Genomic DNA, 27,778 nt, shown 5'->3' with positions numbered 1-27,778 from the left:
GTTTCCATCGAGGCCCAAAATCTGACCCTCCCTCCAGTGGCTTCCCGGTGCGCCCACAGAAAGGAACAGCGAGGCCAGACAGCTAAGTGTTAGTTGTCTCTCGTTTTTAATTTCTCTCCGATAAGCAACGCCTCTGTCCATCCCCGAGTGGGAAGTGGGTCCTGAGTGAAGGGGGCCCAGCACTCACTTTGGGAGTTGGAGGCAGGGACTTGGGGGTCCCCCACAGGGTGTGAGTCATGTTTGGAAGGCCCCTCCCCGCCCCCAGGGATGGTTAGGTTTTGGCCACAGGCCCCTGGGAGCAGCAGAGGGCGTGGGGGCCCGGGACCCCTGTCCTGGGATCCTGTGTCGGTTAGAAGTGTGGAGGCACCCCCGGCCCTGGGAGCAGTTAGAGATGAGGGAGGTTGAGCCTCACCCTGGGGTGGGTGGAGGCTGCAGGGGTTAGAGCCAGGCTGCCCACGCCTCGGCCCCTTGGAGACGTTAGAGATCTGCCGGATCCGGGGGTCTGGGATCCCCGTTTTGGGAGGGAGAGGTTAAGAGACTGAGGAAATGTTCTGAGCTCCCCTGACAAGAGCTAAAAGTTAGAGGGGGCAGGGGCTGGTGGGGCTCAGCTGTCCCAAAGGAGCGGGGCGTCCCGCCCGGGGGACACGCTGTCACTGTGGTTTCTCTCCCTCCGTGGTCCGGGCTTCCTCCTTGGCGGGAGGTGGAGACTTGCTGGGGGAACCTGAAGTGGTGGGGTTGGGGCTTCCCGGCCCTGACTGGGCGTCTATGCTGGCATGCTCCTTCCGGACGAGGTCCTCCAGCTCCTTCTGCAGGGGGCAAAGGTCACAGAGGTCAGCGGACCCCATGCGGCCCAGGGACTGGGCTCAGGGTGGGCTGGGCCGCGCAGTCTCCTCACCTTCCATCCGAGGAGGTCAGCAAGGGCCAGGCAGCCCTGGTCGCAGTCCCCCAGCCAGGCCACGTCCCTGCGGGCGGGTGAGAGAGTCAGAGCTCCCGGGCTGGTCCCAGGCCCCTGCCGCTTCTGCCCTGTCCCTCTGTCTTCGCGCCTTCCCTCGCTCTGTGGCCCTGGCCCTTGCAGGCTACCCCCCCCCCCCACCACAGGCCCAGGCCTCACCTGTAGGCCTTCTTGGAGTCAAAGTCCATGCCTCCGCCGAGACCCATCATCATTCCCAGGAAGGGGTCCGTCTGCAGGGGACGGGGGGAACGGCGGGGGGGTAGCTAAGAGCACCGACCTTGCAGCCAGGCGGCCTGGGTCTGCATCCCAGCTCGGTGACTTCACTCCAGGGACCTGACCTCTCTGAACCTCAGTTTCCCTATCTGTCGAGTGGGGGTGATCATGGAACCCACTCCCAGGTGGTCCTGGCAGTGGGTTAATACACAGAAAATGCTTAGCTCAGCATCTGGCACATGGTATGCTTTGCTGCTTGGAGGAAACATCTCTCCCCGGGAGGGAGGCCTGCCTGGGAACGAGGTGACCTCAGGAAAGGAGCCGAGACAGGGAGCGGGGGCCCCAGGGGCACAGCTGAAGGCCGTGGTCCGGTGGGCCCTGACTCCTCAGTCCCGGGAAGCACACGTTCCTGCTTCTGCTTAAGTCGCTTTGAGCTGGGGTTCAGTCACTTGCTGAAAAGGGTCCTGAATGGCGCAGAGGCCTGCGGAATCCTAGGGTCAGAGGAGCTGGAAGCTGACCCTCTCGACTCCAGATGCCTGGTTCCGAGCTGAGGGGTCCAAAGACTGAGACCTAGAGACCTGTCCCCTCATGCCCGAGGAGGCCACTGGGAGGGAACATGGGACCCAAGTGAGGAGGAGGAGGGGAGAACGGAAGGATGTGAATCCAAGCCACTCACCTGGCCAGCTTTCTCCTTGTTGATGAGCAGGCGCGGGGTGGACAGGGGCGCCCTGAGGGGACGGCGAGCTGAGTGGTGAGGATCCCTGGCGGCTCCCCAGTCCCCAGCACCCCACAGCCCCGCCCCCGACGCCCGACCTACTTGCTGATGAGGGATGCAAAGGGCTGCACCTGCAGGGAGGTGCCCATGATGATGAGGAGGTCCACTTTCAGGAAGTCCTGGAGGGGGTGGCCAGTGAGGGCTCTGGGCTCTGGGAGCCTTCCCTGCCTCCCCCGCCCACCTGCAGCTGGCTGAGGAAGGGCCCTCCCCGGGGCGGGGCTGCCCCCACAGGCTGGCGGGGTGGCGGGCGGTGGCAGGGAGGGACACTCACTGACTGCATGCAGGAGAAGAACCGCGCTGGGAGGCTCTCCCCGAAGAACACGATGTCTGGGGCAGAGAGAGGTGGACAGACGCATGGATGGAGAGACGGAAAGAGACGGTGAAGTGGGGGCACAGAGAGAGAGAACAGGCCGGAGCGGAAGGCAGACCCAGGGGCTGAGGGGGAGTGCAGAGCAGCGGGGACAGGCCAGGGGCACAGAACCTACTCCCCCTGGGGCAGATCTGGGGCTCCGGTCAGGGCGGGGTGAGGGTGAGGGGGCCTGTGGGACAGGGTCGCTGGGGGTGTGCTCACCAGGCTTCACCACGCTCTGACACTTCTCGCACCTGGGAGTCACCTGGGAGAAGATCTTCTCTGGGCGCGGGAAGGGAAGGAGAGAAGGAGCTAAGAGGCTCTGGGCTGGGGCTGCCCCGCCCCCTCCCTTCACAGTCAACAAACACAGCTCAGAAAGCGGGGGGACCGGGGGGGGGGGGTGCCTGCCCAGAAAGGACCCCCCCCTTCTTAGAGAACAGCCCCCACCACCCCCAGCCCCCAGGATTCCGGGGGGCAGGGGGCTCCAGCCCCAGGCTCTAGCCCTTGAATGGCAGAATAAAGGGAGGAGCAGACGCTGGCCCCTAACAGGGGATCACCATCCCCGGCTCAGGGATCTGGACTCAGGGGAGGAGTTCCTCCAGTGGGGCTGTGGGGGCAGCCCTGGCTCAAGCTGTTAGAGGGGCCTGGCGGGTCCCAGGCTGGTGGCGGAGAGCGAGGGAAGCATATGCAGATGCCCCTGGGGTGAGGACAAATGCTTAGGCCCAGCTGCTTCCCACCCTCAGGCTCTGTGACAGACCCCCCCCACCATCCTTGTGACAATACTCCTTATTGCTTATTGATGAGGGACACTTGAAAACAGTTGCTCACTTGCAACTCACAGATCCTAGCTTGTTCGTGCAACTATTCATTCATTCCTTCATCAGATATTCACAGAGCACTGTTTTATGTCTGTAATTTACTTGAAAATATTTCTGCCTTGACAGCATGCTATTCTGTGGGTGACGCATGTGACATCGCCATAAATGAAACACGGCGGGGGGATGTGAATTGTGTGGTCCCCAGCTGCGCGCAGCGGGCTGGTCAGGATCCAGGGCCCGGGGCGGTCAGCTGGCCACACTCCTCCACGTGCGGCAGCTGTCCTGTCTCACATGGACACCAGGGGCTTTGTGAAATCAGCATAAAGAAGGTCAGAAAAGGCTTCCCACCAGTGAAATAAGCGGCTTCTTAATCCGCACAATCGATGTCAGAAATAGGGCTTCACTGGTATTCAAGAAATGTAGATTGGCTGGGCTTATTTTTTGGACACTTACATCAACAGGGCCCATGATTCTAGCAAAGCTTGTAGTCTGCACCCTGAGCGACAGCCCTGGGCTTCCTTCCGAACCAGGGCTGTGTCTGGTCCCAGGCACCACAGATTCCACTCGCCTGAATCTGATAACGGCTGAGCGAATCTCGTGCCCCAGCACAGTGCTGGCCAACGTGGTGGTCACAGCCACACGTGGCTTTTTAAATTGAAATTAATAAAAACTAAAGAAAATCTAAAATTCAGTTCCTGGGTCCCACTCGCCACACTTCAAGCGCTCCGCGGCCATGTGTAGCCAGTGGCTGCCGTGTTGGACAGCGCAGCACGGACTCTCTCCCTCCTCTCAGAAAGTTCTACGGGACAGCTCTGCTCTTCTCAGAAGGCAGTCGCATTTGCCTTGACGGGCAGCTCAGTAAGATGAGGTCGGAGCCCCTCGAAGGACTAAGCTCGGGTCTGTACAAGCACGTGGGTGCCTCTCTGCTAAGGCACGTCAGCGTGTGGCTGAAGTTGGTCTGGGGCTTGCATCCATTACAACCTGGCTGCAAGCTGGTGTGGGGAGCAATGAAGCCCTACTGCCACTTCATCTTGGAGGGCTGCCATTATCTGCTAAAAAGAGCCCCAGAGCCGTGCAGGACAGAACTGTGCCACTTGGTGGAGAGCCTGCTCCTGGCGCTGAGGAGGGGACGGTGGGCGGAAAGCCTGTCCTCGAGGATGGCCTCCAGCCGCTCACCTTTCATCCAGCCCAGCGTGTACTCCCGCCGGCAGACGGGGCTGATGCAGTGCGACGTGTAGAAGGTGCCGTGGGCCTCCACCAGGTCCTCAGGCTCTAGCCCCGCCACGCGCTCCAGGGTGTCTATGTTCTGGAGGGAGAGAGACGGAAGAGAGATGGGGAGAAGTAGGGGCAGGGTATGTCTGAAAGCCACTGAACGGGTCAAGGTCATAGACGCTTAAAAGCAGGGGACCAAACTCAAATGTCTATGAGCCCAGGCCCACTGCCACCACCAGCCCATATGGCATTTTTTGCAAATTCAGACCACTTTGCTTCCACTTTTCAGAAAATTTGTCTTGCTAGAAGCCCACACTTTAGTGCCACCTGCCAGAAATTGAAATAAATGTACAAATCCACAACGTCTTCACTGTAAATGGAGCCCTCTCAGACACAGCACCCTCGTGCAGTACTCAACCTGCACAGCTGTACGTGGCAGCCCTGGCCAGGCATTAACATAAATAGACAAATCAGGAGGGGTCATTTGGCTTGAGTCACACTGTTTGCCTACTGAGCAGTCAGGTTTCTTACTATGGTCTGTTTCATAGATGGCATGTTAACTTTCATTCTCTTAAGACAGAGATACGTTCCTCATTAAACAAGAGAGAACGTTCTCTTCCACTTAGACATTTGTGCTCGCTCCTTGTTCTCAAAACACACAGCCTCCTCTGGAGCAGCTTTTGTTTGCCCGTGAGGAATGGTGCTAACGGGGGACACGGGCAGACATTCGACGCATCACACGCGCCCCACAGCTGAACCCACAAGCTTTCCCAGAGGCTCCATGAACAGCATCAGGGTTCCCTTTCAAGGGCAGTGGCTGCTCCCCGCCAGCAGTCAGCTTGTCCCCTGAACGCACAGACAAGAGTCACTGTTCCCAGCTCTGCAGCTCCCCCCCGACTAGAAATCCAAGTTTTGCCTTTGTCGCTTGACACAGTCTCCTAGCTGACTCCCGTGCATGTGAGTACGCAGTGTGCGTGCAAATAACTAAAGAACACGGAAAAGAACTGCTAAATGCCTCTGTTATCCTTTGATGCCGCTTTTGACACAGAAGCTACAAACAAGCAAAAAAGAACGAGGCCGACCTGACGGACTAATGTAAAATGATCTCTCCAAGATGCGAAAGGTCCAGAAGAACCAAGGCAGTGGGTTCAGGATGTGGGAAAATGATACGTGAATTTGTGTGTTTGCTTCCCCAAGGGCAGAAGATCTTCGAAGCAGACACGAGAGGCGGGCGACAGCGGTGGCCTCGAGGGCGGGAAGTGGGGGGCTGGGAATACGGCCAAGGAAGTTCTCTGCTAAAGGACAAGCATCAGCGGACGCTCGATGACACACAGCAACTAACACCTGACCGCACAGGGAACGGGGCGAGGTGGGGAGGTGGGCCCGGGGCAGTGGTGGGCCGTTCCTGGAGGGGACAGTGGCCGCACAGCTCCGGCCACCCGCTCTCCCTGGGAAAGTCAGCCAGCGTGCAGCCAGCTCCTCGCACCTTCCAGGAGGGGCCTGGAGCCTGCGTTTTCAGGTGTAACCTCCTGATTTTTAAACCTCTGCTCACTTTTTGCTACCAGACATCGTGTCCCTGGGCATCGACGGCAGCTTTTGAAAAGCACGAAGCTGCTCCGTGGGTGTAGACAGGGAAGGGTCTTCCAGACAAGGAGGGGGAGCGAACAACAGCCGACGACAGACCCTCTGTCTGGTGGAAACACCATATATGTATTTAAAAGAACTCTGTGCTGTTTCGCTGTGTTGATCATGGCAACTTGACTGAACAGGACAACTGTTCTCCTGTTTGAATGGATACTGTGTCTTGACATAAAAATAGCATCGCCCAGCGCTTCGAAAGTGCTGCGTCGTCACAATTCAGAAAGACGGGAAGGCAATGTGTTCTAGAAAACTGGGTCAGTGACTGAGAGGAGCTGAGGCTGAAGGAGAGGGTGACAAGTTTGAAAAAAAATAACAGTTTCATGAAATGTGAGAGTAGAATTTTTTTCCACCTTTATCTATTTTATGTAATATGCCATTTCCAGTGTCTGTGTAGTTAAATCCATGCATTGAATACTGCAAGCAGGGGGGCGTGCCCGCACGTTGCACACTGACCCCAGAACGTGCCCACGCCGGCTTTCGTGTAAAAACAGCCTGCAGCTGGTGTGCCCTCGTGGGCAGACAGGGGTTTTGCCTCCGACAGACCTGGGGAGGGAGCAGTCGGTGTGGCCCCGATGGGTTACTTTGCCCGGGGCCTGGGTTTCTGGTGCTGGGGCCCCGGGACCCCATCCCGTCTGCTGAGTTTAAACATTGTCTGTTAGCTGCTCCTCCAGCTCAAGTCCAGACTGCTGCATCCACTGTCTGCCCTCCTCTCCACCTGGCGTCTAATGGGCATCTCAACCTCCACAGGCCTCGACCCAGACGGCTCCGCGGCCCCCACGTCCGCACTTCCCACATCCCAGGAAAACGCCAGCATCGTGGAGAGCTGTCCAGCCATCCTTGACTCCCCTCTTTCCCTCACGGTCATTCCACACCCCATCCATCAGCAAGTCCAGCCGGCTCCACCTTCAGATGGATTCATAACTTGTCTGCTTCTCCCCCTCGATGCTCTCCCCCACCCCCGGCCCAGCCTCCATCCTCTCCCGCTTGGACCATTGCAGCAGCCTCTGCCGGGTGTCTGTGCCCTCTCCCCACTGACCCCTAGTCTGTCCCCTATACGCACCCAGAGGGACCCTGTGGACACCTGGGTTAGGTCACGTCCGGGCCCTGCTCAGAGCCCCCCTGTGGCTCCATCTCACTCAGGAGAAAGGACAGAGTTCTCCCTCTGGCCCCTGAGGCCCTCCATGGTCCACCCTGCTACCTCCCTGACCTCGGCTCCCCCGTTCTGTCCAACTACTGTCCTCCTCGCTCACTCAGATCCAGCTGCTTGGGATTCCTTGAACATGCCAAATACATTCTCACCTCAGGACCCCTGCACTGGCTGTTCCCTTTGCCTGGAACACACTTTCCCCGCAGAGAATCTCGTGGCTCGCTCCTTCCCCTCCTACAGGTCTGTGTCTAAACGTCCCCTTCTCAGGGAGGCTGTCCCTGACACCTTGTTTACAACAGCACCTCCTGCCCCCCTGCACACACACATACACACGCACACAGCACTTCTGATTCCCCTTTCTGCTCAGCTGTGCTCCCCAGACTTCTGGCCCTTTCACACACGCCGTACACTGCGTCCCCATCCCGTCCACGGTCTCTCCCCACATCACAAGGTCAGCCCCGGGGGGCAGGGAGCCCTGCTCCGTCCACTGCCAGCAGGACCTGGCACTGGGTTGGTGCTCAGTAAACACTGTCACAGGAGCTGACAGACAGGGCTGCCAGCAGGGCGTGGTGAGGAGCTCATGAAATCCCACCCAGAAGGCACGTGGCCTCAGGAGAGCAGCTTTTATTGTACCTGAGCCACGTCCCATGGATAAAACTGACCCTCCGGGAAGAAAGGTCAGGTTTATCCGGAGCTGAGGCTCCTCCTGGAAGAAGAGGCCGCCCCAGCCTGGCGCCACCACCTCTCCTGGGCTGGAGCACCTGCCCCATTTGAGAAATCTGAACCTCAAAATAAAAAGAACCATCCTCCCTTCAACATCCACAAGTCAATCAACGTGGTGCACCACATTAACAAAACTAAAAACAAAAACAGCCATTCATGATAAAATGGGCACAGAAGGAAAGCACCTCAACGTGCTAAAGGCCGTATAAGACAGAGCCGCAGCCAACATCACACTCAATGGGAAAAACTGAGCGCCATCCCCCTGAGAACAGCAACAAGACAAGGGTGCCCACTCTCACCACTCTTATTCAGCATAGTACTGGAGGTTTTGGCCAGAGCAATTAGGCAGGAAAAAGAAATAAAAGGAATCCAAATAGGGAGTGAAGAAGTGAAACTCTCGCTGTTTGCAGATGACATGATTTTATGTACAGAAAACCCTAAAGAATCCATTGGAAAGGTATTAGAAATAATCAACTACTATAGCAAAGTTGCAGGGTACAAGGTCAACTTACACAAATCAATGGCATTTCTATACTCTAATAATGAACTAACAGAAAGAGAACTCAAGAACACAATCCTATTTACAATGGCAACAAAAACAATAAATTATCTTGGAATAAATTTAACCAAGGAAGTGAAAGACCTATACGATGAAAACTACAAGACTTTCCTGAAAGAAACTGATGACGACATAAAGAGATGGAAAGACATTCCATGCACATGGATTGGAAGAATAAACATAGTTAAAAATGTCCATACTACCTAAAGCAATCTACAGATTCAACGTCATCCCAAGCAGAATCCCAATGACATTCTTCACAGAAATAGAACAACGAATTGTAAAATTCATATGGGGCAACAAAAGACCCCGAATTGCTAAGGCAATCCTGAGAAAAAAGAACACAGCTGGAGGCATCACAATCCCTGACTTCAAAACATACTACAAAGCTACAGTAATCAAAACAGCATGGTACTGGTACAAAAACAGGTGCACAGATCAATGGAACAGAATTGAAAGCCCAGAAATAAAACCACACATCTATGGACAGCTTATCTTTGACAAAGGAGCTGAGGGCCTACAATGGAGAAACGAAAGTCTCTTCAATAAATGGTGTGGGGAAACCTGGACAGCCATGTGCAAAAGAATGAAAATCGACCATTCTTTTACACTATTCACAAAAATAAACTCAAAATGAGGGCCGGCCCCATGGCTGAGTGGTTGGGTTCATACACTCTGCTTCAGCAGCCCAGGGTTTCGCCAGTTCGGATCCTGGGTACGGACATCGCACTGCTTGTCAGGCCAGGCTGAGGCGGTGTCCCACATGCCACAACTACAAGGACCCACAACTAAAACATACAACTAGGTACTGGGGGGATTTGGGGGGGAAAGCAGAAAAAAAAAAAAAACCAAAATGGATCAAAGACTTAAAGGTGAGACCTGAAACCATAAGGCTTCTAGAAGAAAATGTAGGCAGTACACTCTTTGACATCAGTCTTAAAAGGATCTTTTCAGACACCATGTCTTCTCAGACAAGGGAAACAATAGAAAGAATAAACAAGTGGGACCTTATCAGACTAAAGAGCTTCTACAAGGCAAGGGAAAACAGGATTGAAACAAAAACACAACCCACCAACTGGGAAAAATATTTGCAAATCATACATCAGACAAAGGCTTCATCTCCATAATATATAAAGAACTCACACAACTCAACAATAAAAAATTAAACAACCCGATCAAAAAGTAGGCAGGGGATATGAACAGACATTTTTCCAAAGAAGATATATGGATGGCCAATAGGCACATGAAAAGATGCTCATCATCACCGATCATCAGGGAAATGCAAATCAAAACTACACTAAGATATCACCTTACACCCGTTAGAATGGCTAAAATAACCAAAATGAAAAATAGCAAATGTTGGAGAGGTCGTGGAGAAAAAGGAACCCTCATCCACTGCTGGTGGGAACGCAAACTGGTGCAGCCACTATGGAAAACAGTATGGAGATTCCTCAAAAAATTAAAAATAGAAACACTGTATGACCCAGTTATCCCACTACTGGGTATCTATCCAAAGAACTTGAAATCAACAATTCAAAGAGACTTATGCACCCCTATGTTCATTGCAGCACTATTTACAACAGCCAAGACGTGAAAGCAACCCAAGTGCCCATTGATGGATGATTGGATAAAGAAGATGTAGTATATACACAATGGAATACTACTCAGCCATAAAAAAGGACAAAATCGTCCCATTCACAACAACATGGATGGACCTTGAGGGTATAACGCTAAGTGAAATAAGCCAGATAGAGAAAGACGAACTCTGTATGACTCCTCATATGAGGAAGATAAACAAACACATGCACAAAGAGAAGAGATTAGTGGTTACAGGGGAAAGGGGAGTGGAGGATGGGCCCAAAGGGTGAAGGGGTGCACCTACAACATGACTGACAGATAATAATGTACAACTGAAATTTCACAAAATGATGAACTATCATAATCTCAATTAAAAAAAAAAGACCCATCCTCCCCCTGGTGGCAGCTTCTGAGGCTGCAGGCTCCAAATCGCCAGGCGCGGGAAGAAAATGTTAGAACACTTGTTTTTATGCCGCTGCTCTCTCGATTTAGAACTAGGCGCTGAGGCATGAATGATAACCTGCACACATCAGTGCTATAGTACACCACGTGACTGCAGTACGTGATCATAAAACAAAGGTAGAGGTGCAGGCGTTTTTCATTTTAGGGGTGCGACACCCTGAAGGTCCCGTTGACGGGTCCAGAAGTGTACAGTGAAAGCTCTCCCGGCTGAGTCCCCAGGGCGCGGCCCCCGCCAAGGACCGCACAGGAACGAGCCGCGGCCCCACTCCCGGCCCCGTGCGGATTACAGGAAAGCCCTCTCCCTGAAGACGCCGCGTGCAGCGGCTGGAAAACCGTCAGAGCCAGTCATTGTGGCATCATCCGCTGGAAAACCCTAACGAACATAAAATCTACAGGGCGCGCGGCGTCCCCTCAGACATGGGATCCTTCCCCGGGATAGGAGATGGCCCAGGGAGGAGGTCGCTGCCACGTCCCCACAGACCCGAGAGGGCGCCGCTGTGCTGGCCTCTGATTTATAGAAGGGGAAACTGAGGCTGCGAGAGGGGAAGCGACACCATGCAAGGCCCACGATGAAGAAGCAGTGGCCCGAGCTCTCAGGCACTGAGGTGCCAGGACACCTCCGGCAGCCTGACCCCTCCTAGGGCCGGTGCCATCCCCTTGGGGTCCCTGCCCCGCTCCTCCCTGGGCGCTCCCGCTCCGCCCCTCCCAGGGCTGGGGGTCCCACCCCGCTCCTCCTAGGGGGCCCCGCCCCGCCTACCTGCGTGTAGCAGCGCAGGAGCAGCCCCTTCTCCTTCAGCAGGCGCAGGAAGTAGTGACAGATGGTGGGCTGCAGGGGAGCAATCGCGACAATGCTGATGTAACCGAGAACACCCCCTCCCCCGCACTGCCCCCAGGAGCTGTCCCAGGCCTGTGTCACCTCACGGAATCCTCCCACAGCCTCGTGAGGCACAGACCTTCCCTATCCCCATTTCACAGAGGAGGAAACTGAGGCCCGGGGAGGCTGCCTGTCTTGCCGAAGCCACACGGCCGGTAAGTTGCAGAGTGGGGGTTCGCACAAAAGCAAGCCCGGCTCCAGAGTCTGGGCTCTCCCGTGGGTTGTTGAGCCTCATGATGACCCTTTTCACATACTATTAACGGCTGCATTTTACAGATGGGAAAACCGAGCCTCGAGGTCATGGGCCCAGAGCCCATGAACTTCCTGACCATGTAATATTTGTGCAAGAGCGCCTTCCCCTTCTTGCTGTCTCCCAGCTGTCCTGTCCCCCCGCAGAAAAGAGCTCACCTTGAACTGCCCAGGATAGAGCTCCTTGGCGAGGGCAAAGAAGGGCTCTGGATGTTTCTGTGGAGAGAGGGCCGCAGGGCAGTGGGCCAGATGCCCCTGGCGGGATGAGCGCGGAGCCAGGAGACCCTACTCCCCCAAAGTTACAGACACCCCTCCTGGGGGAGCACACACCTTGAAGTAGCCAATCTCAAAGATGGCCTCCGGGTAAGGAAGGTGGTACTTCTCCAGGTTGGCGTAGAGACCGGTGGATGGGGAGCGGAAGTCAGGGATGCCCGCGGCTGGGGGAGGAGCGCAGGGAGCAAGCGATCAGGGACCTTGGCCCCGGCTATACCACACCCACCTCCCAGGTGAGCGCCCACACACGGCTCCCCTCCTGCCCTGGAAGGGGCGCCCCCACCTGGGGGTGGCTACAGGGGGAGGGGGCACTTACACGTGGAGATTCCAGCTCCCACCAAACAGATGACCCTGCGACCTGCAGGAGAGGAGTTTAGAGATCATGTGACACGGTTTGCTCACGCCCCACAACGAAGCCACCCATCACAGCCCCTGACACGGTGTACTAGGAGCCGGGCCCTGGAGCAAGCATTTCGGATGCATGAACAGTCCTCCCAGCCATCTCAAGGCGGTGGTGTTAACATCCATATTCTACAGATGAGGAAACCAAGGCTCAGAGAGGGGAAGGGGTCACAGAGTCAACTGGTGGAAGAGCCAGCATGGGGACAAAGAATCCACTGCTTGCAATTATGTCCATTTAGACAGTTTTGAGAAAAGGCCACTTGGAGAGAGTCTCTCCCCCTGACTCGATCTAGACAAAAATGCATGAGGGGCTGGCCCCATGGCTGAATGGTTAAGTTCACGCGCTCCGCTTTGGTGGCCCAGGGTTTCACTGGTTCGGATCCTGGGCGTGGACCTAGCACCGCTCATGAAGCCATGCTGAGGCGGCGTCCCACACAGCACAGCCAGAAGGACCTATGACTAGAACATAGAACTATGTACTGGGGGGCTTTGGGGAGAAGAAGAACAAAAGAAAAACGCATGAGATCTTATGAGAAGGCTGGGGCCGGGGTTCCCGGAAGGCCTGCGGGGTATTACAAAAATCTCTGGCAACACTTCGCCTTTTGGACCCGATCTTGGAGGACCATCTATTTCTAGCAGAGTATACACATTCCTTCATCATCTTACTTTTGATTCCTCTGTAAACACACATCAGCCACTGGTAGTTTCCAGGGGAAGACCAGAGATTTGTCACTCTCGGCCCGTGCCCAGTGAGCAGGAACGTGGAGCAGGGCTTCAAATCCTGGCTCTCCTGCTCACCAGCGGGGGCTTAGCCCGGATCACCCCTCGGGGCCTCAGCTTCCTGCCCTGTGAAATGGGCGTAATGACAGTAGGGACTTGGCGGGCCCATGAGAGAATGGAGGAATTCACGGAAAGCTCGGGCCGCTGCCCGGCGCTGAGCAGACAGCGCATATTGTCTACTGCTATTCTCTGCTCAATTGTGCTAAACTTCTCGAGACCCATAAACTTCTTGAGACCCAGTTGCTGGCTGGCGGGCAGCCCTCCAGGTGGTACCCTGGTGTCTGTGCATCAGTTGGGCACGCGGGACACACACAAGTGTGAGGCCCCGAGAACAGGGTGCCTCTGGGGTGTCCTGTCCAGAGGAGGCCAGCAAGGGTGAACTAGGCCGAGGCCTGCCCAGCCTCAGCCCTGGGCTTCGTCTGGGGGATACCATCAGACCAGGCCCGGCTGGACCCAGGGGGCCACGTGGGAGGGAGTATGTGCTCTGGACTCAGGGGGCCTGGGGTCGAGTCCTGACTCTGCCTCTTGTCAACTGTGTGACCCTGCACCACGTCACAGCCTCTCTGTGCCTCAGTTTCCTCGTCTGTCCAGATCACTTGTGTAACGACCTCACAAGCATAATGTGAGGACCAAATGAGAGGACGCCTGTCAAGGGCTTGGTCCAGCCTCTGGCAAACAGCCAGGGCTCAATTAATTGTTAGTATTGATTATCATCCCCTCATAGACACCCCTCATGAGCCAGTGATCCTCAAACCCAGGGGCAGCAGGACAGAAGGAACTAACGCAGTGTGGCCACTGCCTGCGTTCGCTGGGGTCAGTCCAAGCCAGAAGATGTCTGTGGATGGCCGCCTAGCCCGCCCAGGAGAGGGAGGCTCAGGGCAGTGGCCCGGCTGCCCGAGGAGGGAGCCGGCAGCAGGTGGAGGCTGGGGCAACTGGAGAAGACGTTCACAACAAAAGGCCGTTCAGGACCCTCAAAGGGGTGATTGTTCTAGTCGAGGACTGCCGAGGGGCTGGTTTCTCAGACGCTGGTGACCTCAACTTGCACCAAGAAATATAAATTACACGATGGCCCAGGCAAGAGGGACCTCTTTGCCAGACCTGCAACGAGCCTCCTGTAGCAATAGTCACAGGGAGCATTCACACAGCTCGTGCCCTGTTCGAGGCCCATTCCAGGCATTCACGTCTATATTAACTGGTTTAACGCCCAAGAACCCCGTGGGTAGATACTATTACTATCATCTTCATTCCATCAAACATGCCCAGCCAATGAGGGCACAGTCATTGGCTCAGCAATGGAGATATGACCCAGGTCTGCCAATCAGAGACACACTGACTGGTCTGCCAATCAGAGACACACTGACTGGTTCATGGGCAGGACCCAGCCTGGGCCAACTGGAGCCAATCTCTGCTGTGTTGCTTGAACAAATGTATGGAAGATATTTGGGAGAAAGAAGCTCTCTTCAGTGGGAGTTGCTACGCTGGTGAAACTTGTATTCAGAGCTACCCCCTCAACACAGAGGAGAGCAACTCCAGAGAAGGTTATGATTTTTGACAACATGGAAGCCCCTGGATCCAGCCATACCTAAAGCTGGATTTTAGTTACAGGGTCAACACACTCCTTTTTTGGCTTTTTTAAAGGCAGGCTGAGTTGGGTTTCTTGTTACTTGCAAACAAAAGATGTGAGTGATTCAAGTGGCTGGGGCTGAGAAGTCTCTTGGGGCCCCACGCAGGCAAGGGACTTACAGCGCTCGCTCTGCATATAGCGGGCCACCCCTTCCAGGGTGAGGTCGTCCAGCAGACGCTCCTTCTGGGTGCCCAGGCCCAGCGTCTGGGAGAAGAAGTTCCGCAGGAAGTCCACTGGCCAAAAAGAAAAGAGACAGCGGCCAGGCGGGCGTTCAGCTGGGGTACACAGATGCCCCGCATGCCGCTGCCCCAGCCCTGGGGTACCCGCCTTCCCACAACTAAAGGCTCAATGCCTGGTCCAGCCAGCTGCCTCCAGGGCTGGCAGCGAACCCATTTTACCTACTTTGAATGTCACCCCTGGTGGAGGTGAACAGTGTCACCCCAATCCGTGCCTGAAACCGCCCCCCAGCAAGGGCTCCCAAGGGACATACTCACTTTCTGCTTCTCCGCCAGCCGCTCCTCCCTCAGTGTCTGAATCTGAGTCCTGGAAGGGGTGGGGGTGGGGTGGCCAGGCCCCAGAAGTGGGGTTAGGGAGGCAGGGGGGGAGCGGGGCGACACCCTGGTTCGGGGAAAAGGCTCTGGCTGGGAGGTGGGCCTGAGGAAGTGTGGGGCCATGGAGGGACATGCTGGGGGCCCCTGTGTGGGCACTGGGACAGGCCGCCTGCACTGGAGCCCCAGCCCTGCCACTCGGGAGGAGCATCATCTCATGTGGGTGACTTCACTTTCCTGAGTCTCGGTGCCCCTCATCTCGGACACAGAGTCAGAGGGCCCCCACCCCTGAGGCCACTATGAGATGACACAAGTTAACCTATGCGAGGTGCTCAGAACAGCACCCCACGGGATGAGTGCCTGGGAAGTGCTGGCTCGTGCCACTGTCACCTGCCTGGTGTCCACGTCCATGCCCTGCACCCACCTTGTTTGCTGTAGCGTGGGCCTCACCCCATCCCAGGACCCCCACAGCCCTCCTCATCAAAGCCCCTCCTAGGAATAACGCCAGTGGGAAGGCCTCGGTCCTCGCCCTCCCGCTGGAAGGCCCAGATACACCTGTCCCACCCCTCCTCCTCCTTTCTCTGCTCCTCCCATAGGCCAGGCTCCCAAACACAGGTCTTGGGACTCTGTCCCTGGGCCCTCCCTGCTTTCTCCCTCCGCCTTCCCAGGGCCACCTGCCTCATCCATGCCAATGGCCTCAGCCCAGTCACTGACGATGTCACCTCTCTGTCCCCAGATCCAGTGCTCCCACAGTCCCCTGGATACCTCCCCCTAAGGGACCCCAGGCCCCTTACTCCCACTGTGTCCCAAACCACCCTCAGCATCTCCCCCAAACCTGCGCCTCCTGCTGGGCCCCATCTCAGTGTGGCTTCCCAGTCTGTCAGACACCTCCCGCCTCCCTCCCCCACCCTCCCGCCATAATGTGTCCCCTCCTCAGGGCTCCACCTGGTCCAGCCTGTCCTATCCCCACCAGGGCCCTGTCCCGGCCTCCTCCCTAGGCTCCCAGCCTCAGTCTCCATCTCCGATCTACTCTGCTACCCTCCTTGTGATGGCCTGTTGGGATCAGCCCACTCCCTTCCACTGCGAAGGCCCTTCCCTTTGCCATCTCTGGTCTAATCATCTTTTTTTTTTGGAAGATTAGCCTTGAGCTAACATCTGCCACCAATCCTCCTCTTTTTGCTGAGGAAGACTGGCCCTGAGCTAACATCCATGCCCATCTTCCTCTACTTTATGTGTGGGATGCCTGCCACAGCATGGCTTGCCAAGCGGTGCCATGTCCGCACCCGGGATCTGAACCAGCGAACCCCGGGCCATGGAAGCAGAATGTGCGAACTTAACCACTGTGCCACCGGGCCAGGCCCTGGTCTAATCATGTGATCACGAGCATCCAGAGCCTACCACGCTGTCAGCTCCACAAAGGCAGGGATCTTTCATGTTCATCACGGGATGCCCAGCACAAGAACAGAGTCTGGCACCTGGCAGGAGCTCCAGAACTATCCACCCCTGAACAAATGAATACCTGCCGGGGCTGGACCAGGGCTGGGCCCTGCAGGGACCTCGTAAAAATGCAATTCTGACCAACTCACTCTCCTGCTTAAGCCGTCTCCCCCATCACTCACTCTCTGGTTCCAAGCCTTTTAGCATAGGAATCTCCTTTCTAGACCTTTTTTATTGCTTCTCAAGATTGTATGAGCTTTGCAAAAACTTTGATCATTAGCCAATGTATAACTTGGGGCACCAGCCTCATAATTCCCTCAGCCACCCCAGCAAAATGACCACTATTAACAGGACAATCATTTTTCCAGGCTTTTTCTCTGCAGATAAACCTCACTGTTTTTCCAGAAATGGGTTATACCATGGTACGATGCCACACCTTGCATCTTCCTGTGAACAATATCCTGTAGCCCCACCTCTGTCTTTTAAGCGGCTACAGAGTTGCACTGCAAGCACGCACCATGGTTCATTTCACCCGTCTGCTGACAGCCACTTGGGCTGTTTCCAGTTTCGCCCAGTCACAGACAATGCTGTGATTTACATCCTCGAATCTCTCTCTTTGGGACTGAGGATCCCTTTTTCACATGAAACCTTTTTCTCTGACAGCGGTTGGCTTTGGGAACCAGAGGGAGCAGCCCCAGCCTGACGGGAGCTCTTAGACCCTCTGCCGGGCATCTGTGGGGTGCACTAGTCACAGCTTCTGCTCTGCCCCGCATCTGAGCAGCGACCGCGTGTCTGGGGGTGGGCTCGCATTCTTTCAGGCTGCAGACAGTGAGGCTCTGTGGAAGGACTCGAGGGCCCTGCCCAGCACATGGGAGCAACTCGCTGTGTGTCCCCCAGCAACAGGGATGCTGGGAAGATGAAATGAGATGATGCCCACAGAGCCCTAAGCAGAGTGCCCAGCTGGAATAAGTACTCCACAAATGCTACCCACGAATATAATTAGCTGACCACCCTTGGCCACTAACTACTGGACACATCACACTCTTTCATGTCCCTGGGTCTTTGCACAAGCTGGACCCTCTGCGTGGAACACCACTTCTCACCTTGCCCCAGGAAGTTCTAAGTCACTCGTCACTGACTACAACGTGTCTGTACCTCAGTCTGACTCCCAGACCAGCCTGTGGACTCCACCATGGAAGGGACTAGCTGGAAGCTCTGTGACCCCACAAAGTTGACTCTAGACTCCCAGAGTGCCCTGAGCTCCTTTCATAATCACCCTGTTACGGCCATTCTCTAGTCACTTGTTCATGAGATCCGTGAGTTCAGGGACCAAGTCGGATCCCTGTCTCTTTCAGCCCCAGCACACATAAGGTTCAGAAGGGTCGGGCGGGGAGGAGTCTGGGAGGGCAGGCTGGGGCTGAGGCTGCACGACCTTCTCTGACAGTTCCTAGAATCCATCATTCCCCAGGAGGCTGGCCCGGGAGGTGGGGCGAGGGACTGGGGCAGTGAGCTGAGGGCCCTGGGGTAACTGTCTCCCCTCTTCCGCCTCCCCCCAGGGGAGCCGGGCGTGGGAACAAGCAGGTCTCTCTCCTTCCCTCCACCCTTTCCCCATCTCACCTGAGCCTCCTGCACCTTCCCTGCCTGGGTCTCCAGAGGGTCAGAGGCTGGGGGAGGAGCGGGGTAGACGTGGTTACAGTGTGGGGAATGGTTAAGGGGCAATGAAGGGCTTCAAGGCAGTGGGGTGGGGGCAAGAAGATCCTCTAACCTAATTATCCTGGGCGGGGGATAGTAAAGACGCAGGGGATGGGGAAAGCATATGTCTTAGGGTGGAGAGGGCTGGGGGGAGAGGTGGTGAGTGGGGGGCAGAGGCTGGGCCAGGAAGGTTTAGGAGAGGGAGGAGAAAGCAGAGCTTATAGGGCATGGAGGAAGACTTAGGAGACGTTAGGCAGGACACGGGAGCGTGTGCGCGTGTGTGCGGGGAGGGTCAGGTTCACCAGCAGAGGGAAGTTTAGAAAGGAAGGGAGAAGACAGGAAGAGATCCTCTGACTGGAGGAGTGGGGAGAGTGGGGACAGTAGGGTTAGGAGAGGCACGGGAATTAGAGGAGAGAGATAGGCGGGACACCAGGGGTTCCCGAGCATCCTACAGTTCCCTCCAAAAACCAGGTACTCTTAGCAACCGGGACCGCGGCAACCTAAGTCCTTAGAAACGAGGGTCCTTAGCGACCAAGATGCGAGAAACACGCGATCATCAGTAACTTGGGGGTCGCGGCAAACGGACCCTTAAAACCTCACGACCCAGAAACCCACCAACCTAGCAGTATGGATCACTAAGCAACGGCCGCCAAGCCCCCACTCCCCCGCGGCATGCAGCCCCTGTCTCCTGCCCCATCAAGCCCACCCTTGGGCCCCGGGGCCTGCAGCCTTCAGCCAGGCCCCGGCGCGGCCCGACTCTCCCACTCGGGCCCCCGACTCACGGTCCGGCTCGGCCATGGGTGCGGGACAGGGGCCCTCGGAGCTGTCACCGACTGCTCTGTCCCGTGACGGCACCGGAAAAGGAGGGGCAGAGATAGGGCAGAAAACTGCAACTCCCAGAAGCCGTCGCGGCCGCAAACAAGCGTTCGCACGACGTCGGGAGTGAGCCCCTCTTAGGTAAGGAAGCTACGCGAGGGCCAGACTACAAGTTCCAGAGTGCCCCGCGCCAGCAGCCATGTTGGTAAAGGGCGCCCGGAAAATGTGGGAATGGGTAGAGAGCCGCTGTCCATCTGAGTGCTCTGATTGGTTATGGTGTGGTAGGGGGCGGGGCATGGACTATTTAGCCCACTCTGATTGGGTGATTCAGGGGGCGGGTTGGGGAATTCCCCGCAGGGCGGAAACGCCAGACCTCCAGGTAGAGCCCAGCATCAGGCGGGCGGCCGCTGGGGGCCCCTGAGGATTCGGGGGCCATGGCCGGGGTCGCGTGCTTGGGGAAAGCTTCGGACGCCGACGAATGGTGCGACAGCGGCCTGGGCTCTCTGGGTCCGGACGCGGCGGCCCCCGGGGGACCGGGGCTGGGCGCGGAGCTGGGCCCGGGGCTGTCGTGGGCGCCCCTCGTCTTCGGCTACGTCACTGAGGATGGGGACACGTGAGTGAACCTTAGGTTGTCTACCCCGGCCCTAGGATCCGACTTCTGATTCCCTGTTAGTCTCTGATCCCGGCTTCCCAACCTCTCACTCCTAAATCTGATTCCGATGCTTGACTTCCTGACCTCTAACCCCCAAGTCCTAACCTTTAATGAAACCAATTTCCTCTCCAGCTTTGATCGTAATCCAGTCATGTCTGACCTTCCTTGAACTCTGGCTCTCAGAGTTCCACATCCCTATCCATTGATCTCTAAACTCGATTTGACCCTCCTGACCCCAGTCCTGAGACCGTTGTTAAAACTGTAGCTCAGGCAGGCTCCTCTTGACCTCTAACCTCCAAATACGGTCTGTGCTCCTGAGCTCTTGATTTATGACCCTTAGATTTTGATTTCCCAATTCATACTTGACCTTTGACTCTAAGATCCCACCTTTTGAGCTCTAGTTTTCAAATCTTACATTCAAAGAGAAAATATAAACTCCATGACAGCAGACATTCCTGTGTTAAACAAATATTTATCAAACTCGACCATGTTCCAGGCCGTGTTTGAGGTGCTGGTGATATGGCACCTGAAGGAAAAAGACAAAAACCCAGGGAGCGTCCATTCTAGCGAGGGTGTGTGGATGGCCAGAAGGACAGACAGACTGAGAGAAAGACAGGAAGGAAGAGAGGAAAAAGAAAGAGAGAGAGAAGGAAAGAAAGAGAGAGAAAGAAAGAAAGGGAGACAGAGAGAAAGAAAGACAGATGGGCAAGAAACAAAGAAAGAGGAAAGAAAGATGGGGAGAAACTAAGAAAGAAAGAAATGAAAGAAGAAAAAGAAAGAAGTATGGTTTGTCAGAAAGTAGTACGTTCTCTGGAGAAAAATAAAGCAGGAAAATGAGACAAGCAGACTCTCTGGCCAGATGAGCAGTCCAGGGACAAGGAGCAGCGGTGGTAAGGGCCCAGGAGGGGGTTGTCCCTGCGTTTGTGTGTTGTCTTTACTTCTGTATCCCCATAGGAAGACTCAGATCTTCTCAAAGAGCCAGATTTGGTTTCATTACTTTTCTCTTTTTTTTTTTTCTCTTTCTATTTCATTGATCTCTGTTCTGACTTTCATTATTTCTTTCTTCTGCTTCCTTTGGCTTTAATTTGTTCTTCCCTTTCTAGTTTCTTAAGGTGGGAGCTGAGGTCATTGATCTGAGACCTTTCTTCTTCTCTAATAAAGGTATTGTGTGCTGTAAATTTCCCCGAGCGCGGCTTTAGCATAGCTCACAAATTCTGATACGTGTGTTTTTAGTTTCTGTTAATTCAGTATACTCTCTAATTTCTCTTCCGAGTTCTCCTTTGGCCAGTGGATTATTTAGAGGTATGTTATTTAGTTTCTAGATATTCGGGGAACTTTCTAAATATCTCTCTTTTATTGATTTTAAATTTAATTCCATTGTGGATAGGGAACATACTTTGACTGGAATCCTTTTAAATTTATGGAGACTTGTTTTATGGCTCAGAATGTGGTGTGTGCGCTTGAAAGCAGTGTGTGTTCTGCTTTCGTGGAGTGTAGTGTCTGCTATATGTCCGTTAGAGGTCGTGTTGGTTTGTAGCGTTGTTCAAGTCTGTCTCCTTGCTAATGATTTTGTCTCCTTGTTCTTTCACCTATTGAGAGAGGGGTGTTGAAATCTCCAACAGTAATCGTGGATTTGTCTATTTCCCCTTGAAATTCTATCAGGTTTTGCTTCATGTAATTTGATGCTCTGTTATTAGGGTCACATATGTTTAGGATTATTATGTCCTCTTGATTAATTGATCTCTTTATCCTTATAAACTAACCTTCTCTATCCCTGGTAATAGTCCTTGCTTTGAAATCTATTTTTTCTGATATTAAAATACTCCTGCTGTCTTTTGGCTGACTGGTGGTATATCTTTTCCCATCCTTTTATTTTTAACCTATTTTTTTTAATATTTATATTTAAAGAGTGTTTCTTCTAGGCAGCATGGAGTTAAGTTTTACTTTTTAAGTCTATCTGACAATTTCTTCCTTTTAATTGGAGTGTTTAGACCATTTACACTTAATTTAATTATTGATATGGTTATGTTTATCATATTGTTAGTCATTTTCCACTTTTCTCTCCCTTGTTTCCGTTTTCCCATTTTTCTGGCTTCTTTTGGAACGAGCAAATTTTATTCCCCTGTATTTCTTCTGTTGGCTTATCAGCTTTAACTGTCTGTTATCTTAGCGGTGGCTTTGAAAGACGAGGGTTGGCAAACAGTGGCCTCCAGCCAGCCACTTGCTTCTGGATGGCTATGAGCTAAGAATGGTTTTTACGTTTTTAAATGGTTGAAACCAATAAAAAGAAGAATATTTTGTGGCGAATGAAAATTATAGGAAATTCTAATTAGTCTCCATAAGTAAAGTTCTGTTGGAACAGAGCCACGCTCGTTCATTGACATATTGCCAATGGCTGCTTTTCCATGACAACAGCAGAGTTGAGTAGTACAAGAGAGACCTTGTGACCCACAAAGCCTAAAATATTTACCTGGGCCCTTACAGAGAAAGTTTGCCGGGGCTGGCCCGGTGGCAGAGTGGTTGAGTTCACGCTCTCTGCTTTGGTGGCCGGGGGTTCACAGATTCGGATCCCAGGCACAGACCTAGCACCGCTTGTCACGCTATGCTGTGGCAGCATCCCACATACAAAATAGAGGAAGATGAGCACAGATGTTAGCTCAGGGCCGATCTTCCACACGAAAAAAAAGAAAAAGTTTGCTGACCCCTGCTTTAGGGCTTATAGTACAGCTTTAACTTATTATGGGCTGCCTTCAAGTGATGTTACACCACTTTGCATAGAGTAAAAGAACCTTAGAATAATGTATTTCCTTTTTTTTTAAAGATTTTATTTTTTTCCTTTTTCTCTCCAAAGCCCCCCAGTACATAGTTGTATGTTCTTAGTTGTGGGTCCTTATAGTTGTGGCATGTGGGACACTGCCTCAGCGTGGCTTGATGAGCAGTGTCATGTCTGCGCCCAGGATTTGAACCGACGAAACACTGGGCCGCCTGCAGCAGAGCACGCGAACTTAACCACTCAGCCACGGGGCTGGCCCCAGAATAGTGTATTTCTATTTGTCCCCTCCTGGCCTTTATGCAATGTTGTCATACATTTTACTTGTATGTATGTCATAAGCTCCACTAAATATTTTTATTATTTTTGCTTAAACAGTCAATTATTTCTTAAAAGTTGTCTTCTAAAGAGACAGACACTAAGAGAAAAAACATGTATTTACTCCTATAGTTACTATTTCTGGTATTTTTTATCCTTTTGTATAGATCCGTTTTTCCATCGGAGAGCATCTACCTTTTGCTGGCAGAGTTCCTTAACATTTCTCGTGGTGTGGGTCTGCTGAGTTCCTTCGGCTTTTGTGTATCTGAAAACACTTTATTTTGTCTTTGTTTTTAGAAGATATTTTTGCTGGGTTAAAGAATTCTAGGTTGGCCGTCTTTGAGTACTTCCAAGATGTCGCCCTACTGTGTTCTCTTGCATTATTTCCCGCGTGAAATCTGTTGTCATCCTTATTTTTATTCCCCTGTACTTAAGGTATCTTTTTCTCTGGCTGCCTTTAAGATCTTTATCTTTCTTACTGATTTTGAACAGATTTTTTATCACGGGCATTGATGTAGTTTTCTTTGTATTTCTTGTTCCTGGGAGTCATTGAGCTTCTTGGATCTGTGGGTTCATAGTTTTCACCAAATTTGGAAAATTTCCAGACATTGTTTCTTCAGTTATTTTGTCGATCCCTCTCCTCCTTTAGGGACCTCAGTTACAAATATATTAGGCTGGGGCTTGCCTGGTGGTGCAGCGGTTAAGTTTGCATGTTCCACTTCGGTGGCCTGGGATTCGCCAGTTTGGATCCCGGGTGTGGACATGGCACCACTTGTCAAGCCATGCTGTGGCAGGCGTCCCACATATAAAGTAGAGGAAGATGGGCATGGATGTTAGCTCAGGGCCAGTCTTCCTCAGCAAAAAGAGGAGGATTGGCAGCAGATGTTAGCTCAGGGCTAATCTTCCTCAAAAAACAAACAAAAAAAAACCCCACAAATATATTAGGCGGCTTGAAGTTGTCCCACAGCTCACTGATGCTCTCTTCATTTTGAAATATTCTCCTTGTGTTTCTTTCTGGGTAGTTTCTATCATGAAGTCTTCAAGTTCATTAATCCTTTCTTCTGCAGTGTGTAACCTGTTGTTAACCCCATCCCGTATATTTTTCATTTCAGGCACTACAGTTTTTATCTCTGGGAGTTCAATTTGAGTCCTTTTCTTTTATCATCCATGTCTCTACTTAACTTTTTGAATGTATGGGATACAGTGATAATGAATTGTTTTACTGTTCGTTCGCTAATTCTAACATCTGGCTCGTTTCTGGGTCAATTTCAACGGATTGATTATTCTCATTATGGAGCATGTTTTCCTGCTTCTTTGCATGCTGATAATCTCCGATTAGCTGCCAGGCATTGTGGATTTTACCTTCTTAGGCTGGATATCTTGTATTCCTATAAATATTCTTGCCTATTATTCTGGGATGCAGTTTACAATACTTGCAAGTAGCTTGATTCTTTTGGGTTTTGCGTTTATGATTTGTTAGGTGGGTCCTGAGCAGTGGTCCATCTAGGACTCATTATTCCCCACTACTGAGGCAAAACCTTCCTGAATATTCTACCCAATGTCCTGTGAATTATGGGTCTTTCCTAGACTGGCTGGTGGGAACAGGGTATTCCTGGCCCCGTGTGAGCAATGGGCATGGTTCTCTAACCCTTTTGGGTGGTTTTTCCCCCAGACTGGGGTATTTCCTTATACCCACGCACCGATCAGTGTTGTCCTAAGTACTCAAGAGGCCCCTCTGCAGATCTCTGGGGTCTCTCCCTGTGGGGTGCTCTCCTCTCGGGGTATCTACTCTATGACTCTAGCCGCCTTGCTCTCCCCAGACTCAGCTCCACCTCCTCACCTCGGGCAGTCTGCTGGGCCCTGGCGGGGTTCCCCCTCACTGCTCTGTGGCTTGGAAACTGTCACCACAGTGAGCTGTGCCAGTCCGTCAGAGGACTCATCTCGCTTGTTTCCTCTCTCTCAGGGATCATTTTCATTCATCGCGTGATGTCCAGTATCTTGAAAACTGTTGTTTCATAAACTGTATCTTGTCTGATTTTTTTGAGGGAAATCTAGTCCAGTGACTTCATCTTGGGAGGAAGTAGAAGTCCCACTTAATAAATATTGATTAAACAAATTTGCTGGGTTGACTCAGACCTGCCCCTCCCAGATCCCTGACAACTTCTTCCAGAACTGTGGTCACAGTGCCTAGCACACAGTCGGTGCTCCATGTTTGTTGAGTGAAGAAACACGAGAGTACTTGACCTCTTGCCTCTGACCCCAGTCTTTGTCCTCAGGGCGCTGCACTTGGCTGTCATTCATCAGCATGAACCCTTCCTGGATTTCCTCCTGGGTTTTGCGGCTGGCACTGAGTACCTGGACCTGCAGAATGACCTGGGCCAGGTGAGCCACCGGGGGACAGTGTCGGTCTTGGGGGCCAGGATTCTCAGTGTGGCCCCTAACCCCTTCCCTCTGCTCCTGCAGACAGCCTTGCACCTGGCAGCCATCCTGGAGGAGGCATCCACGGTGGAGAAGTTGTATGCAGCAGGCGCCGGCTTGTGCGTGGCAGAGCGTGGGGGCCACACGGCGCTGCACCTGGCTTGCCGTGTGGGGGCACACGCCTGCGCTCGTGTGCTGCTCCAGCCTCGCCCCCGGCGCCCCCGGGGAGCCCCCAGCACCTACCTCGCTCAGGACCCCGACCACACCCCCAACACTGACCATACTCCTGTTGCCTTGTACCCCGACCCCGACTTGGAGAAGGAAGAGGATGAGAGCGAGGAGGACTGGAAGCTGCAACTTGAGGCTGAAAACTATGAGGGTGAGGTCTCCAGTCCCCGGGCAGGGCCCAGGCTCCCAGGCAGGGCAAGAGCACCGGCTCTTAGCTCAGCTCTCCTGGCTCAAGACCCAGCCCCTTGGGAAGGAATCCTGAGGCATCAGGGCCCCACGCATCACGAACAAGGACTCCCACCCTGGCCCTGAATTAATAGGAATGGACATGTGGGACCCAGGACTCCCAACTGGGGGCCCCAGACCAGCTGGACCCAGACCTGTCACCCATAAGCCTAGAGCTACGATCTGATTGTTAGGCCAGGGCTCCCCAGCTGGAAGGCACAACTCACCCTGCAGGCCCCCCCACCCCCCCTCGGCCCCCCACAGGTCCTTGCCCACCCAGGACGAGGGAACTCAAGGCCCAGGCCTTCTGTGAAACTTTGGCAGCCCGTGTTCCCAGAAATTGACACTGGCTTCAGGGACAGCCTTCGTCAGCAAGGTCTCATGGGAAAAACGACCCCGTCTACCCAGGGCCCTGGCGTCTGAGTCTGAGCTCCCCCATCTCTAAGCCCAGCTACCTGGGACCAGGCCCTTCCACGAGGAGACTGAGATCACCCAGGACCCAGTGTTCAGGGCCCATCCCACCCCTCAAGGTCACAGGCCCTTCAACTACTCAGGACCCAGGAATTTGGGGGCAAGTCCTTCGTGAAGTAAGACCAGAGACTCAGGTCTCTTGGCCCCGAGATCCTGGCCTCCCATCCAGAGACCCCAGGCTCCTCACCCATAGTCCCAAGGGCCCCCCACCCCAGGCAGTGGCAGTTCCAGCACATTCCAGACCACCCGAGACTTAGGCATTTGGGATGCAGGTGCCTCTTTGCCATACCCAGGAGCTCAGGAGCCAGACCCCAAACCCTCAGGCCACAAAGCCCTCCCCCAGGATCATGGCATTGCCTCCATCATCTGACACCAGTCACTTTGTCCCCAGGCCACACCCCACTCCATGTGGCCGTCATCCACAAAGATGCAGAGATGGTCCAGCTGCTCCGGGAGGCTGGAGCTGACCTCAACAAACCGGTGAGCCGCCCCGGGGAGAAGGTGCGGCTGGGTTGGGGCTGTCCCCTGGTGGGGGGGGAGCGGGCCTCCTCTGACCTCTCTGCTGCCCCTCCCAGGAGCCCACGTGCGGCCGGAGCCCCCTGCACTTGGCTGTTGAGGCCCAGGCGGCCGACGTGCTGGAGCTTCTCCTGAGGGCAGGCGCCGACCCCACAGCCCGCATGTACGGTGGCCGCACCCCGCTGGGCAGCGCCACGCTCCGGCCCAACCCCATCCTCGCCCGCCTCCTCCGTGCACACGGAGCCCCTGAGCCCGAGGACGAGGACGAGAAGCCCGGCCCCTGCAGCAGCAGCAGTAGCGACAGCGACAGCGGGGACGAGGGCGTGAGTCAGGAGGAGAGACGGGTGGCCCAGCTGGGGGGTCAGGGTAAACGGGCAGGTCAGAAGGGGGAGAACAGGCGTCTGGCAGCGCACGGAGACCGACCTTGGGCTGCTGCGATTAGAGAACCCAGGCAGCGGTGCCAGTGACATCGGGCAGCCATGATTGAGACAGGAGTGGGGAAAGACCTTAGCCAGCGGTGAGGGGATTTCATTGGGGAACTCAGGCAGCAGAGGCACTGCCTCGGGCAGGGGACAAGGGTGCCTGTTGGTGGTTGAGGAATTTGGGTGAAGGCGGAGGGAGTGGGCGGAGGAGGGAGACCTCGGGGCTGTGGCTGCTGAGAACCCGCCTCAGCAGGCCTGGAGCCCCGGCAGCAGCCAGGGGACGACACAGGCCGGGGAGAGGCGACCTTGGAAGTGGTGGGGGGATAACTAGGAGCAGGGGAGTTGAAGCAGCGGGGCCCTCGGGCTTCAAGGGCAGAGCCACCGCTCAGGGTGGGTGGAAGAGCTGGGGCAGCGGCAGGTGGCAGCCGCCTGAGCCCTCTGCCTGTCCCCTCTGCCCCCAGGATGAATACGACGACATCGTGGTCCACAGAGGCCGGAGCCAGAACCCGCTACCTCCTGCCCCAGCCTCCAAACCTCTCCCTGACGACCCTGTCTGACCGCCTTGTGAATAGAATCTCCAGTTTAATAAAATCCCAGTTCTGCCAGCCAGAGTGCGGACGGCCAGGCGCCTTCC

General features: G+C 54.3%; 2 protein-coding genes across 2 annotated transcripts; one reads left to right on the top strand and one right to left on the bottom strand.

Annotated features, from left to right (window-relative positions):
• Positions 1-83: 83 nt before the first annotated feature.
• SIRT2 (sirtuin 2) lies at positions 84-19,166 on the bottom strand. Its single transcript, XM_046682805.1, has 16 exons — positions 19,091-19,166; positions 18,234-18,280; positions 15,126-15,174; positions 14,751-14,864; positions 12,142-12,183; positions 11,883-11,989; positions 11,712-11,768; positions 11,187-11,255; positions 4,284-4,413; positions 2,512-2,571; positions 2,212-2,267; positions 1,983-2,059; positions 1,842-1,893; positions 1,112-1,182; positions 896-962; positions 84-806 (listed from the first exon to the last, which is right to left on the bottom strand). Exons 1-16 carry the CDS (start codon positions 19,104-19,106, stop codon positions 651-653), a joined length of 1,170 nt encoding a protein of 389 aa, XP_046538761.1. The 5' UTR covers positions 19,107-19,166; the 3' UTR covers positions 84-650.
• Positions 19,167-19,473: 307 nt separating this feature from the next.
• On the top strand, positions 19,474-27,773 carry NFKBIB (NFKB inhibitor beta). Its single transcript, XM_046683001.1, has 6 exons — positions 19,474-19,737; positions 25,141-25,246; positions 25,328-25,661; positions 26,598-26,686; positions 26,782-27,045; positions 27,606-27,773. Exons 1-6 carry the CDS (start codon positions 19,559-19,561, stop codon positions 27,699-27,701), a joined length of 1,068 nt encoding a protein of 355 aa, XP_046538957.1. The 5' UTR covers positions 19,474-19,558; the 3' UTR covers positions 27,702-27,773.
• Positions 27,774-27,778: the final 5 nt, after the last annotated feature.

The sequence above is a fragment of the Equus quagga genome, chromosome 13, assembly GCF_021613505.1.
Source record: "Equus quagga isolate Etosha38 chromosome 13, UCLA_HA_Equagga_1.0, whole genome shotgun sequence".
In the NCBI taxonomy this organism is placed as follows: domain Eukaryota; kingdom Metazoa; phylum Chordata; class Mammalia; order Perissodactyla; family Equidae; genus Equus; species Equus quagga.
Note: the sequence above shows the minus strand (reverse complement) of the source record. Positions and strands in the feature narration are given on the sequence as shown.